Raw genomic sequence first — 14,736 nt, 5'->3', positions numbered from 1 at the left:
TCCAGCCGCTTCCTTCAAAGAAAAATAGATAGAAACTTAAAAAAAATTTTTGTTGTGCCCACCCATTCTTCTGCCTGGAGCAGGAACCTGCTGTCCTCTGGCCCTACGCTCAGTCTCCTCAGGGTCTCAGCACCAAAGTCATTCCCTTCTCTCCCCTTTGACTAACTCACTCTTTCTCAATTTATTAACATGCTAAGGTTTCTTGCCTCTCAGGTAAAAACAAACAAAAATCCTCTCATTCCATGTCCTGTTGTGGTGATGTCTTTAATAGCAATGTTTTTTCTCTTCTTAAAAAATTGTGGTAAACTATACCTAATCTTAAGTTTACAATTTTAATCATTTTTTACTGTGCAGTTCAATGGCATTAAATACATCCACACTTTTTTGCAACTATCACCCCACCATCTAGAACATTTTTCGTCTTGCAAAATGGAAACTTTGTACCCATTAAACACTAACTCCCCTCTTTCCCCCAGGCCCTGGCAAACACCATGCTGCTTTCTGTTGTCTATGAATTTGACTACTACCATTCCTCCTGTGAATAGAATCATAGTATTTGTTTTCTGACTGGCTTATTTCATTTAGCATAATCTTCATGTTATAGCAAATAGCAATGCTTTAAAAGAATATCCTTTTCCTAGCTGCTTCAAATTCTTCATCTCCCATTTCCTTTTCAGCTACCTGCAATTTGTTCGTCTCATCACTCCACTCAAACTGCTCTCCCCAAGGTAGCCAGCCAATGGCCTGCTGGTTGCTAAGTCCAGTGGACATGGTTTAAACTATGCCCTACTTAAACCTTCAGCGGCTCATTTTACGTTGTGATTCCTTCCTGCGTGTAACTGACCTCCTTTGGCTTCTGTGACACGTGCTATCTTCCAGTTTTCTTCTGCATCTCCAACTGCTCTTTCTCCTCCTTTGTTTCTCTGTGGTTTCTGCCCTGGACCCTTGTCTCTTTACACCTGTGAGCTCTCTGGTTGATCTCAGGCACTGTTCTCAGTCACAGAATTAAAAGGCACAGTCGCTGTCCTAAAATTTCTTACAGCCCAGTGAGAGAGACAAAAGTTAAACCAGTAATTCTAGTGCATGGTGGTAAGAACAGTGGAGAAGCAGGCCCGAAGTGTCTCCGAGAACAAAGAATGGGCACCAGTTTGGATGCAAGTGGGAGTTAGTCGGGGAAGACCTCCCCAGGGAAGATGTGGTTTGAGTTTAGATTTTTGGGGGAGGAGTACTAGTAAGTGTTGAATTCACAGAAGAGTAAGAAGAACAATCTAGGCAGGAAAAAAATTCGCATGGTCCAAGGCATGGAGATTTGCAAGAGTGTGGCTCTCTTGGGAACACCTAGTAACTCTTTTGAGCTAGAACTCTGAGTATGAAGTAGGGGCAGCCAGAAAGGAAGTGAGAGTCAGTTCAGATCATTGAGGGCATGTCAGTGAGACACCATTAAAGAGGTATTTGGGGTTTTTTGTTTTATTGATTTTAGAGAGAGGAAGAGAGAGAGAGAGAAACATCTGTTTGTTCCAGTTATTTATGCATTCATCAGTTCCTTCTTGTATGGACCATTAAAGAGTTTTTAAAAGCAAATATGTTAATTTGATCAAATTTAAAAGATTGTTCTGACAGTGAGTAGAGAGTGTAATTGGAAAGCTAATACCTAGAAATGTGGTAATGTGAAAGCAAGGTAAAAATTTAGGGGTGAACTCAGCAGCCATAATGGGCGGGCTAACTCCCAGATTTGGTTTAGGTGGAGGTGGTGTTGAGCCTGACCTTTTGGCTCTTTAGTAGTTAGGTGTTCACCATATGGTGGCTGTTAGGAGTGCTCTGAATTCTGTATTGCTGCCTTCAGGTCAGAAAAAAGGTAAGTAGCTGCTGCTTACTGCTATATGGTAAACCAGATGTGGCCCAAGGGTTTCATGTATTGTGAGTTAGTTCTAATATAAAATGGTACCTTGACATTATATCTTGTCTTTCTCAAAATGTTTAAAGCATTTTCATATGATTTTTATCATGAAGTGTCTTTGAGGAAGGCAGAATATGGCCCCAGAAGGTCACTAACTAACATGAAGGCAAATGTAGCAGGTCACATATTTAACTTGCTATTATTCCTGAACAGTAGTATCTACCCATTGCCAGTCTGGCTATAGCACAACTCATTTAAAGCTAGGATGCCTAAGAAAGTCCATGGTGGTCCAAACATGTTACCGAGCTCCCCCTGTGTAGTAGGCCCATTTTGGCCCCCGAGGGGTCCCAAACTCGGGCAGACACAATTCTGGAAAAGGGGGTTTTGTAAGGATTTATTCATCTCCTCCCTCCCCTATCCCACAAACAAAGACCTTAAGATAAACCCAGATCCATTATAAAGTGATCTTGGAGTTCTTGTCAGTCCAGATCCAAACTCAGAAGCAGACAAGTTTTTGGTCCGTGTGCAGAGCCATAACATTCCCCCGTCACTCTGCTATAGTACAGAAGATCATAAAAATGTGGGTTGTGATGGAATCAGCTAATAGGTATACTCAGAGGCTCTGACATAGCATTTACTAATCTAAGGGGACTTAAGAAACTAGTTTTATGTTCTTATGCTTCCTCTGCTGGTTTTATTTCTAGACTCTAGAGCTGATGCAAAGTATTGTAGTGTTTTGCTATTTCTGCAGAAATTAGAATATTTTTCTACCAAAAAGTCATACACTGACTTGAAGAAAGGAGTAAATATCAGATTTTGACCATTCATAATATCAATATTTCTTCTTTTACTTCTTAGAAATTTTTTTATTAGTATAAACGTATTAGAAACAGGAGGGCTTAAATGTAAATCTGCCAAGCATACTAATTAATGAAAAATTAAATACAAACTTTTCCATTAACTGTTAGGAGACTTATTGAAAGTGAAAAGGTAACTTTAACAAATAACAAAAACAAGGAAAGACATAGTTCAGTACAAATATGGAGATTCAAATAATTGAAAACATAATTTTTGCTTACAATGAAGACTTTCAATCAATCTAGTTTATATAAAGTGTAATAGATTGATATTTTCATCAAGAGTCTCTATTTGATGAATGCTGGATTACATAGGTGAAAACAAGCATAATGTTTAGTTTAGCCGACTTCCAGTCATGGAATATAAGCGTTAAACTAATACTTGCAGATAATCAAACATGAGTGTAGCAAGCGCTGTGGAGCCTGGATGCCATGCATAAGCTGCATTGGGAGACAATAACAAGAGAGCCTCTCCTTGTCCAGAGAGTTAAAGGGAAGCTTTCGAGGAAGTGGTGCATAAATGACACCCTAATGAAAAAGAGGAGATCCAGGTGGTGCGAATATTCCAGGCCCCAAATGTGTGAAATAAGTGTGACGCCTGGCCTGGGTAAGTGTGAACAGCTGCATGAAGTCAAATGGCCCGTGTGGAGAGCCAGGGCAGAGAAGTACAGGCTGACCTTTCAGGCAACGTTAAAAACCTCAGACATTGTTCACAGGCAGTGGGAAACCAGTGATGAAGGGTGAGCAGAGTGGTAACAGGTTCCATTTTAACAAGTCTCTGGCAGCAGTGGATAGTGGATGGAGTGAGGACAAGAATGGATGTGAAAAGACTGTTTAGAAAGAAAGCAACTGCTGGTGTTCCTAGAAAAGGTGACCTTTGTTTGGACTTAGGGGTGGCAGTGGGCATGGAAAAAAGAGGATTCAATTTAGGAATCTGTTTAGGAACCTGACAGGCTTAGGGAAGGCCTGCACCACGGCCTTAAAAACTCAGAGGCCTAGCCCTAACTGGTTTGGCTCAGTGGATAGAGCATCGGCCTGGGGACTGAAGGGTCCCAGATTCAATTCTGGTCAAGGGCCTGTACCTTCATTGTGGGAAATTAAAACATCCTAACTAAAAGCAGTGCATGGTGAGTAGTCATGTCTTAGGCCAGTTTTTTTCTCCCTAACAAAAGTCAATCTTTGCCTTAAAAAAAAAAATCTGTTTAGGAGATGCGGATTCAGCAGCACTTGGCAATTGCAGCAGGAGTGGCTCCAGGTTTCTATCTGGAGCACATGGGTGGACAGTGATGTGATTTACTGAGACCGGGAATATTTGAGGTAGAACAGGTCTGGGAGAGAATATCACGGTGCTTTAATCTGGACATGACCAAGAGATGCCTTGGGGGCAAGGAGACAGCTGGATTTGTGGGTCTCAGGAGGAAGGTGTAGCGTAGGGATAAGGGTACATTTAGCTTTACCAAAACACTCATCACTTCAACCTAGAGCAAAAAAGTCAACTGTTTCATTCAAGAGGCTTCATGGTCTGAGGACTTTCTTAGATGACTCTGCTTTAGGCACATTTAGCTTACATACCTTCACCTTGCATAGTGTGACTAGACACCCAAGTGAGGTACCAGACTTGTACTGGTGAAGAGAGACCCAGCAGTTTCTAGCCCTGATTTTTACAGCACTCTACATAGTCTAGCTTTTGTAAGATTGGTTGTAAAAGTCCCTCCAAAATTTTGTTCACTAAGCATTTTGGTAACACGTATTAAATTTTTTAAAATGTGTATACTCTTTGTCTGCTAACACAATTGGGAATCTCTCCTAACTAGTCAGAAATGTGAAGAGTTCTATGTTTAAAAATATTCATCTTAGCAAAATTTATAAAGGTAAAAGTTGAAAAATCTAATAATAAGTGAACTAAATTAAGGTATGTCTATGTGTTGGGATATTATGCAGCCATTAAAAATTACAGTTATGCGAGTATATAATAGTACAGATAAATTTTATAATGATTAAATACTTTTATTTTAAAAATAAATTTATTTATCTTAAAAAATTATTCTGGAGGTCATATGGTGGAGGTCAAAGGCAGGGAGAAGCATATAATAAAACCTTGAAGGGGAGCGGAAAGGTGGAGAAAAGATTTCTGTCATTTAAAGCATCACAAACCCTGGAAACCCACAACCATTGCAGCCCCTGGCTCTCATTCTCCTAGTTACGGGAGGCAAGGAGGATGGCCTGGGTGTGGGACTGAGCAGAGGTACATGTGCCTGCATTACTGTGAGCGCAGGCTGGCTGAATGAAAGTGGATGCCTTCCCCTGCTGCCAAACATGTTCAGTAGAAAGGACTGTTCATCAGGAAGCTCTGTCTGCTGATAGATGCAAGGACCCACCTGGAAAGGAAGAGACTATTCCCAGCCACATTTCTCTTCATCTGTCTGTGCCCCTTCCATGGCTCTTAGTGTGCTGCCTTCCTGCTGGGCCCCAACTCCCAGACCCTGCTGCATGTCTCTGTAGTGATGATTTATTACTCTGGTTTCTTTTCCTCCCATTCCTTTCTCCCATCCACTCAACAGCAGTAAACACTTATGGAGCACCTACTGTGTACCAGGCACTATGCTTGAATACAAAGATTCAGAACCTAAAGTCTGTGGGAACATATTTATAACCCATTAAAGTTAGCTACAGTGGTGAGTGTGACAATAAAACGTGCACAGAGGTGGCAAGCTCACCTAGATTAGAGAGGGGGGTTGGGAGAACGCTTCCTGCAGGAGAGGACACCTGAGCTGCACCTTGAAGGAGGAGAAAAAGGCACTTGGATGATAAAAGGTAGGACCAGCACTCCAGGCAGAGGGAGTAGCCACATGTCCCTGAGTGAATGGCTCCACCAAACAATGTGCATGTCCTTCTTGTTCTCAGATAATCCCATCGTTTTATCATTGTACATTTCTGTTGGCGTTAAGTCTTGAGTTTTATTTGATTTGATTATATCCACAGAGCTTAGCACAGGGCCTACCGTATAGAACATGATCAATCCATGCTTTTGGAGCTGACGTGAAATGAATGCTGTGGTTTACAATTTATAAGCCAACCTCCAATGGACACTATGGTTAGGACATGTACATAGAGCTTGGATGGCACCCTGCAGTTATTTGTTTCCCTCAGTCTCATCCTATTGCCTGTCTTTTAGCTTTTCCTTTCATCTTCTCCACTCTTATTAAAGAGTGGTGTAATACTTTCAGTCTTGGGAGGATGCTGAGTATACCCTGACTTGTTTTAGCCTAATTATCTTTTTTTTCTCTCTTCCTAACTCTGTGTTATGAAGAACTCCCCTTCTCAGCTCTGGCCCCTTACAGCCTAATGCAGTGTGGAAAAGTTAGAGATCGAACTTGTTTCTAAAACTTTAATTGATCTCATAATGGTTGGGAGAGCAGTATGAGATGCTCTGAGGGAATAAGCTAGTCACTGCCCGAAGGCTGGCTCAACAAAGGATACTGTCATAGAGATGGTATAGATGAGGTCTCTTGCACTGTAATAATAGCTAACATTTATTGAGTGTTTCCCATGTACTGGGCACTATTCTGTGTCCTTATAATATATTAACTTATTTAATCTCAACAAAATTATCACCCCTGATTTACAAAGCAAACTTCTGAGGCACAAAAACATTGAGTAACTTGCCCTTGTCTCATACTTAACAAAGACAGCTGGAATTTGAGCCCAGAATCTGATTCTAGAGCTTGTGTACTTAAATACCATAGCCAAGTGTCCAGTTTCTTCATCATAAACTATCCACGTCTTATAGTAACCAACAAAGAAAGCCAGAGGGCCTTATGGTGCAGTGTTTGTAGATGTGGATGTATGTTGGAAGAAGTTGCAAGGTATTTATCATGTGGCACTTAGTAAATTCTTTTTAAGTGTTTCCATGTTTTTTCTGATAGGATGAAAAACCTGTCTAAGTCTTTAAGTCAAATAAGCCTTTCTAACCATTCTTTTTATCGAAGACCACCACTGTTTAAATCTGACATGCTGCCTTAGAGAGCCTGGGTTACCCATTTTATGTTATCTTTGTCTGGGCTGCCCTAACAGACTACTATAGGCTGGGTGGCTTATGAACAAAAGATATTTATTTATCACACTTCTGAAAACTTGGGAGTCCAAGATTAAGGTCCTGGCAGATTTAGTGTTTGATGGGGCCCAGTTCCTTGTCTATAGACTGCTGCCTTGTCACTCTAACCTCACTTAGCAGAAAGGAGTGAGAAAGCTCTCTGGGGTCTCTTTCATAAGGGCACTACTCCTACCATTCTTCAGGGCCCCACCCTTATGACCTAAACACTTCCAAATATTGAGGATTAGGTTTCAACGTAAGAATTTGGGGCGGGGGACAAACATGTTATATAGGGGAAATCATGCATTTGTCATCTTTCTCTTTTCTATCCCCTTAATCCTAGTGGCTTAACCAGTCAAGCAAGACCATCTCCAGAGCTTCTCCTTCAGATGAGCATTTCCTGACTTAAAAGGTGTGAGTAATAGAATAGATGAAGGCTATCATTTAAACAACACTGGTTAGACAGAAAAAGAGATGGCATATGACTGTTTTATGAGCTAAGAACAAAGCAAAGAACATTCATTCATGTACTTATTCCTTCATTCAGTCGTTTGCTCATTTGTCTGAGCTTATTGAGTATTTACTATGCAAGGTAGAATTCTAGGTCTAGGGATACTATGGTGAATAAGCCAAAACCAGCCCTCCTAGAGCTTATATTATGTTGGGGCAACAAACAATAAATAAATATATATTGTTATGCCAAGGAAAAATAAAAGAAGGATAGAGGTAGGAGTGGTGAAGGAAGATCTCTCCGAAGGAGGTGACATTTGAGCAAGGACTTGTGTTAAATGAGAGAATGAGCCAGTGATAATCTAGGGCCATGGTGGGCAAATTGTGGCTCGCGAGCCACATGCGGCTCTTTGGCCCCTTGAGTGTGGCTCTTTCTAAACCTTAAGAGTACCCTAATTAAGTTAATAACAATGTACCTACCTATATAGTTTAAGTTTAAAAAATTTGGCTCTCAAAAGAAATTTCAATCGTTGTACTGTTGATATTTGGCTCTGTTGACTAATGAGTTTGCTGACCACTGCGGGGAAGATCACAAGCAGAGGCAACAAATTGCAAAGACCAGAGTGGGAATGAATCTGGCACGCTATAGGAACAGCAGGCAGGGCAGTGTGACTAGAATGGAGTGAGTAAGGTGGAGGAGGTGAAGCCCCACGACAGGAGCTAGATCATGAAAGGCCATGGACAGTGGTACGGGAACAGGAGTGATTGGAGCAAGGGGTGTCAGAATCTACTTTGTGTTCTTCAGTGATCACTTTGGCTACCGGATAGAGAGTGGACAATAGGAAGAGGAGTGGAAGCAAAGAAACCTTATAGGAGGCTATTATAATAGTCATAGGTTTGTTTTGTTTTGTTTTTACTTTTCATTTTGAAATAACGTTTGACCCATATTCCCCAAATGTTAACATCCTTGAATATTACAGTATAAATATTAAAATCAGGAAATTAACATTGATACAATGCTATTCTCTAATCCACAGACCTTATCCCCAGTTCTCCAGTTTTCACACTAATATCCTCTTTCTGGTTTAGAATCCAACCCTGGTCCACACACTGCATTTGGTTATAATGTCTTCTTAGTTATCTTTAACCTGGAACACTTCTTTAGTCTTTCCTTCTCTTTTAAGACCTTGGCATTTTTGAGTACTAGCTAGACTGCCCCTCCCTTGTAGAATGTTCCTTCATTTGAGCTTGTTTGATGTTTCCTCATGGTTAAATTCAGGTTATGCATTTTTTTATAATACCCCACGAAAGTGAGAATTATGCTTTTTAAGTAGTGCATCTTATCAGGGTGCACATGATTTGCCCTGTTACTGGTGACGATAACTTTGATCACTTGGTTAGGGTATGTGTCTGCCAGGTTTCTCCACTTTGATCACCCTTTGTAATTCACAAGTATTTTATGAAGAAATACTTTGGAACTATGTAAATATTGTTTCTTATTATATTTCTGCCCAATAACTTTAGTATCCATGGATGATTCTTACCAGAGTAAGTATGACTGTGGTGATTGCCAAATTGTTTTTTCTATTAGCATTATTCCTTCTACACTTTTTAGTTGGAATTGTACTATAAGGAAAAACTTTTACTTACTCCCTATTTATGTATTCAATTATTTATAGTGGAGTAGACCCACAACTTCTCACTAATTTCTGTGTGAGGACCATGTACTACCATTTATTTATTTTGTTGCTCAAATTGTCCCAAATTTCGCCATTAGGAACCTTTTCACATTGGCTCCTTTTTCACACGTCTCCATCATTTTTTGACACGTCTTAGTTTTTGGTACCACATAATGTTCCTGGCTCAGCTTGTGCACTGCTTGCCGTAGCCCTGGAATCAGCCATCTGAGCAGCTCTTATTCCTTCTATTAGTGACTAGTATTTAGAAGCCAAAATTTGGGTGCTGTGTGTGCTCATTGTTAATGAGATGTAATTGCTTCTAGGCTCTTTCAGTAGACAAAGCTAAAAAATACATGTGTACTCACACATCTATAATTATATATTTTTTGTGATTTCATACTGATAAGCCCAGTCTAACACAAAGAGATCATTCTAACCTTCCTCCTCTTATTTATAACTCCTATTATAATCGTGAGGAACTCAGCTCTTATTATCCTCAACACATTTATTTAGTTAATCCTAGAATACGCATAGAACTGTTCCAGAATTGTTTCACATAGCCCTGTGAAATACAAGCCTATTAATCAAAGTACAATTTTTGTGTACAAATCTTTTTATATTTAACCTTATTACCATTTTCCAAAGTTACTTTTATCACTTCTCCCCATACCCTGCTTTAGTGTGGTTGTATCATTCATTTGTAGTACCGCTAGGTTTTTCTGTTTAGTGTATATTCCATTTTGGATCCACACACAATCGCACATGCCAAGTTGATTTTTATTATTAACTTGTTTTTGAGTATGTAAAACATATACATGGTTCTAAAACTCAGAACCAAACAAAAAAATATATACTATGAAAAATGTCACTCTCCTTCATCCCTACTCCATTCCCATTCCGCAGCCTTCCCCACACACCTGCTATTAATAAAGCTCTTTAATATCTCATTTACCCTTATTTTCTTAGGTAAAAGGGAGCATGATGTAGATAATTCTTTTGCACTTTGTCTTTTTCACTTTACAGTACATTCTGGAAATCACTTTTTGTCCATCCAGGAGATCCTCATTCATTTTCAGAGGTACATAGCACTGTGTGTAAGTGTAGCATGGTTTATTTTCCCACTCTCTTACATGAGTATTTAGGCTGTTCCCAATATTCAGCTTTTTCAAACAATGCTGAAATCAATACCCTTGCGCATGCATATTTTTGTATTATTTGGTGAGACTGGGGACAGTATCTTCAAGTGACAGTATCTAGAAGTGAGATTGCAGGATTAGGAGCTAAGCACATATGTAGTTTTGTTAGATGTGACCTACCCCACTTTACTGGTTTGCATTCTCATCAGCAGTGTGTATAAATATTGTTTTCTGCCATAGCCTTTACAACAAAATGTGTGTCATACTTCTTAATTTTCCTTGTATGATAGTGGCTTATATGAAGATAGCAGTAGAGGTAATGAGAAGTGCTTAGATTCTGGATATATTTTGGAGGAAAAACGAATTCAAGAGTTTATGATGGATTGCTTTGGAGGCTAAATTCTGTTTAAATATTGGGCATCAAGTTTAACAGTCTAAACTAGTAACATTTTCATTTGTATGACATTTATGAAGGTCTTGGTGACTCTCACCTTCCTCTTGGACTGGCCTTATTATAATAGTCCAAAAATACATGACATTGTAAAAGGCAATGCTAACTGCTCTGACAAGTCATTTCAACATTTTAGTGCCTTAATGCAGCAGAAGTTTATTTCTTGCTCATGTAACAATCCAGTATAGGTGTTGCTAATTTACAGTTCTTTCTATGTGGTCATTCAGGCACCTAAGCTCCTCCTAGAATACATGTTCTCCCTGTCCTGGGGTCTTGGAGACCTCTAGGAGGAAGCGGGAAAGGGACATCTTAACTGCCTTGGCCTGGAAGAGATGCACATTATTTCCGCCTACTATCTGGTTTCCTGTAGAGGTTCTGTTGCTGAGAACTGGTCACATGCCACCTAGATGTAAGAGGGCCTGGTAAATGTGGTCCTTGCAGGACAGCAGCTTTCCAGGAAGTACGCTTTATATGAAAGAGGGAATGTGAAGTTAGATGGACAGTTAGCTAACTCTGCTACAGATATTTAACAAAATAAGCCATTTGGGTGCTGTGTGGGAACAAATAACATGTTTTGCAGAATGGAATGCATATCTTGAACTATTACATGGCCAAATACTGAAGGATGTTTAAAAATAAGTATAATCATGGAGTTTAATAGCAGGGAAAGAAGATGAGTTCTACAGGAGGAGGAAATATTTAGCATTGAAAGGCTAAGTAAGCATCACAGAGGAGTTGCAAGTAAGATTTATGGATTTAAAAAAATCTATATATATAAAAGCCTAAGTGACCAAACGACCAGTCGACCCATTGCTATGACACGCAGGAGCTGCCCCCCTCCCCCCCCCCGGTGGTCAGTGCTGCTCAGCTGATGTATGGCCGTCCGATGCAGGGCGCATGACTGGCCTCTGCAGCCCGGAGACCACAGTGGAGTGGCAGTGAGCCTACCGAGAGGCAGCGGCAGCAGTGGCAGGCGCAACAGGGCCTGGATGAGCAGTAGCGGCAGGCGGCGTTGGACTGCCGGTTTGGGCCCATCCCTGCAGGCCACGCCAAGGGACCCCACCAGTTCATGGATTCGTGTTTATATATATTTGTGTTTTCATTCATCTGCTCCTTAATTCATTCAACAGACAATAATACGAGAGCCTGTCTGATGCTGGCGTGTGCTTGGTACTAGTAGTGTGTGTGTGTGTGGGTGTGTGTGTGTGTGTGTGTGTGTAAGGGGGATGGGGGAGGAAATGGTGAGGGAAGAGGAGATGGGAGCTGCAGGGGGTATTTACCATATGTGTAATGGGGGGAAGTGATGTTAATTACATGGACAGAAATATATGTAAGCAGAATGCTGTGCAGGTATAGGAAGAAGCTATTAAACACAATGCAATATAGTAGGTATTTTTTTCCTTTTGATCTTGAAAAAAATCACAATTATTTAAGGGAAACTTTTCTAAAAGCTTTTAAAGTTAAACACTTTATTAGAACAAATAGATAATCTAAAGAAGAAAAACATCAGATTGCAACAAGTAAGCTATTTTATGTTGTTTTTAGAATATAGTCTTTTTCTTTTTTAAAAAATAAAGAACCTTATAAAAAGAAAAAACAAGAACCTTACATTTTAGTATTTTTCAATAATGTAAAAGATGAGTGCTTTTCACATTCTTAATTATTTGTAGGCTTTGTGCTCACCTTATATGGAAAAAGTTAATATCATACTCAGTGCACAAGTTTGATTTATAAGGGCACTGCCAAAGAAGAAAATCTGTCGTATTTTATAGCCACACCTCTAGAGTAATGCAGTTTACAGAGTGGTCCTGTATAATTGATCCGCTCTGATTCTCATATAATCAGATGTAGCAGGTGATGGCTAAGTTGTTGTTATCAGTAGTCACCGTATCACCATCCCCATTTTAAATAGTTGAGGAAACTGACACTTAAGGATGTAAATGATTTGCCCAGAATCTGTAAATTTAAATTTGCAACGAGAGAAAATAAAACTTAAATTCAGATACTATAGTCTAATTATAGCTGATATTCAAGATAAAAAAACCTAATTAATCTTTTTAAACCTTATAAGTTCTCACCTATTATTGTGGGGGTAGGAGGTAGACAACAATTAAAACAATATTGCTAATATTTCCAAACCATGCAATATTCTCCATTCTTCTTAGAATTATGACTATTGTTTAAAGGTCAATTAATTATCTTTTTCATTGTCTTTGGTCTTTAGAGAAATTTATTTTATGGTACATTTAAATTTTTGGAAACTGCATCTTCCAAAAATTTAAATGTACCATAAAATAAATTAGTGGAATTCTTATTCTCAGAGCCAATTATTCTCTCTTTGGGGACTTATTGTTTACTCTTTAAACAAAAACATTATTGTATGCCAGGAACTGCACAAGAGCCTAACTCATTTGCATTCGTATTTTATTGGTGAATAATATTGTTACTATGTGACTAATGTTCCACTGTGTCTGGTCTCTCAGGTGGGGTGACTGCTCTCTGCTGGGACCCGGTCCAGCGAGTTTTGTTCTCAGGCAGCTCTGATCACTCTGTAATCATGTGGGACATCGGTGGGAGAAAAGGAACTGCCATCGAGCTCCAAGGACACAAGTAAGGCTGTTGGTGCTTTGTAAAGAACTCCTGAGAAAAAATTCCCAGCTGAAAGCTGGAATAAAGGAGTGTGGTTCAGTCTCTATGGCAGGATCTCAGCATGGGAAGGAACAGGGTAGGAAAACAAATAATGGCCACTTTGATTTATGTCTGTGTGTAAGTATGTTTACTTATTTATACTGCATTCTATTCCATAGAGGATATGAGAGCTCTTATAGAAACCATAAGATAAGATAATGGCAGCAAATAAAAAGAAGGTAAAAGTTAGAACCAGGGAGAATATAAGAGTAAAAATTTGAGCATGAAAGAAGAAGAGTTTAAAAGTACAAGCCATGAAGGCCTACAGAATTTCTATAATTGAGGTCAAATGTGGCATCAAGATTCCTGATAGCTTAAGGAAAATATGTGAGATAATATTCTTCCTTACACAGTACCTTTTGTACTTCACGTATTTATCAGGTTCTTCCTTAGAACGGATTTCAGGGGTCTGAGAGGAAGAGCTGAGAAAGTTTTCTTATTTCCTTGGAGCAAGTTCTCAAACTTGGCTGGGCACAGAGATCACTGAGAAATTGGTTTAAAGTAGTTTCCTGGGCCCTGTCTTTAAAGATTCTGGTCACTGCTCTGGAGCTGAGGGCATCTGGATGGTAGCAGGCCTCCCATCCCAGGCAGCTCTCTGCTGGTGAACCTCAGATCACACTCTGATTTGTCCTACACTGTATTACCCACAGTCCCTGGGGACAGAGTCTGAACATGCTGAAGAAAAGAGCTTTAGATGTGCTGTGGAACTCTAATCTAAATTGTTTTTAACTTGTGAAGTTTTCCAAATGATATTGAGAGTAACTACAGACTTCCATAAACAAATCAGTAATGTCCCAGTGAGCTGATTGGTTTTAGCTCTTCCTATAAAACTGCTTAGAAACAGTAGTTTTAAAACAGTCTCCTAATCCAATTTTGGAGGGCCCTTGCGCAGGTCATTATTTTAGTGTTATAGCTTAGTGTTGGAGAAGTAGCTAAACCTTTCTTTCCCATTTTAGAGAGCAGACTGGTTGTCTGGGGCCAAAGCTGGCTTGTGGGGCCACTTGGACTTTGTCATCTGCTCATTAGAGGAATAGTTCCCTTATATTTCTCTCCAGACAAGGTGACATGCATCAACTTCCTGTAGGAGTTGGCATCATCCATGTTAAGTGAAGAGAGAAATCACAGTCCAGTTTAATAATACTCTGTTATTACCTTATCTGCCAGATAATTCCTGACACATAGGCTCTCTCAGAGAAATAAAATGCAGGTTTTGAATGAAGGTTAGTAATATTTGTTGGACTCATTCAGATGAGCTTAATAACTAGCTTTGCTTTTACACAGTGGTTGATGAAGACTGCGAGCAGTCTTGAATGACCCGTGCACAGGGTGGGAAAGGGTCACAATGCTCCATGCCAGCATTACTGTGTGCTGAGCACCCTGATGGAGAGTGTTGTTGTAGGAAACTTACACCTACAGTTTGGTAAGTGGAAAAACTATAAAGTTGAGGTACAGTCTCTCAATCCCAGAGAAATTAAACCTAAAGTA

The 14,736-nt window shown here is 39.7% G+C and overlaps 1 protein-coding gene across 1 annotated transcript in view; it reads left to right on the top strand.

Annotated features, from left to right (window-relative positions):
* WDFY2 (WD repeat and FYVE domain containing 2) overlaps window positions 1–14,736 on the top strand; it is a 200,560-nt gene that overhangs the window by 165,748 nt on the left and 20,076 nt on the right. The window contains exon 7 of the mRNA XM_006763568.2: window positions 13,047–13,173. Coding sequence (XP_006763631.1) covers window positions 13,047–13,173 — 127 coding nt within the window. The remainder of the gene's footprint in view (window positions 1–13,046; window positions 13,174–14,736) is intronic.

This window comes from Myotis davidii, unplaced genomic scaffold (genome assembly GCF_000327345.1).
Source record: "Myotis davidii unplaced genomic scaffold, ASM32734v1 scaffold39, whole genome shotgun sequence".
Classification (NCBI taxonomy): domain Eukaryota; kingdom Metazoa; phylum Chordata; class Mammalia; order Chiroptera; family Vespertilionidae; genus Myotis; species Myotis davidii.
This window is presented reverse-complemented; position numbering and strand designations above follow the sequence as displayed.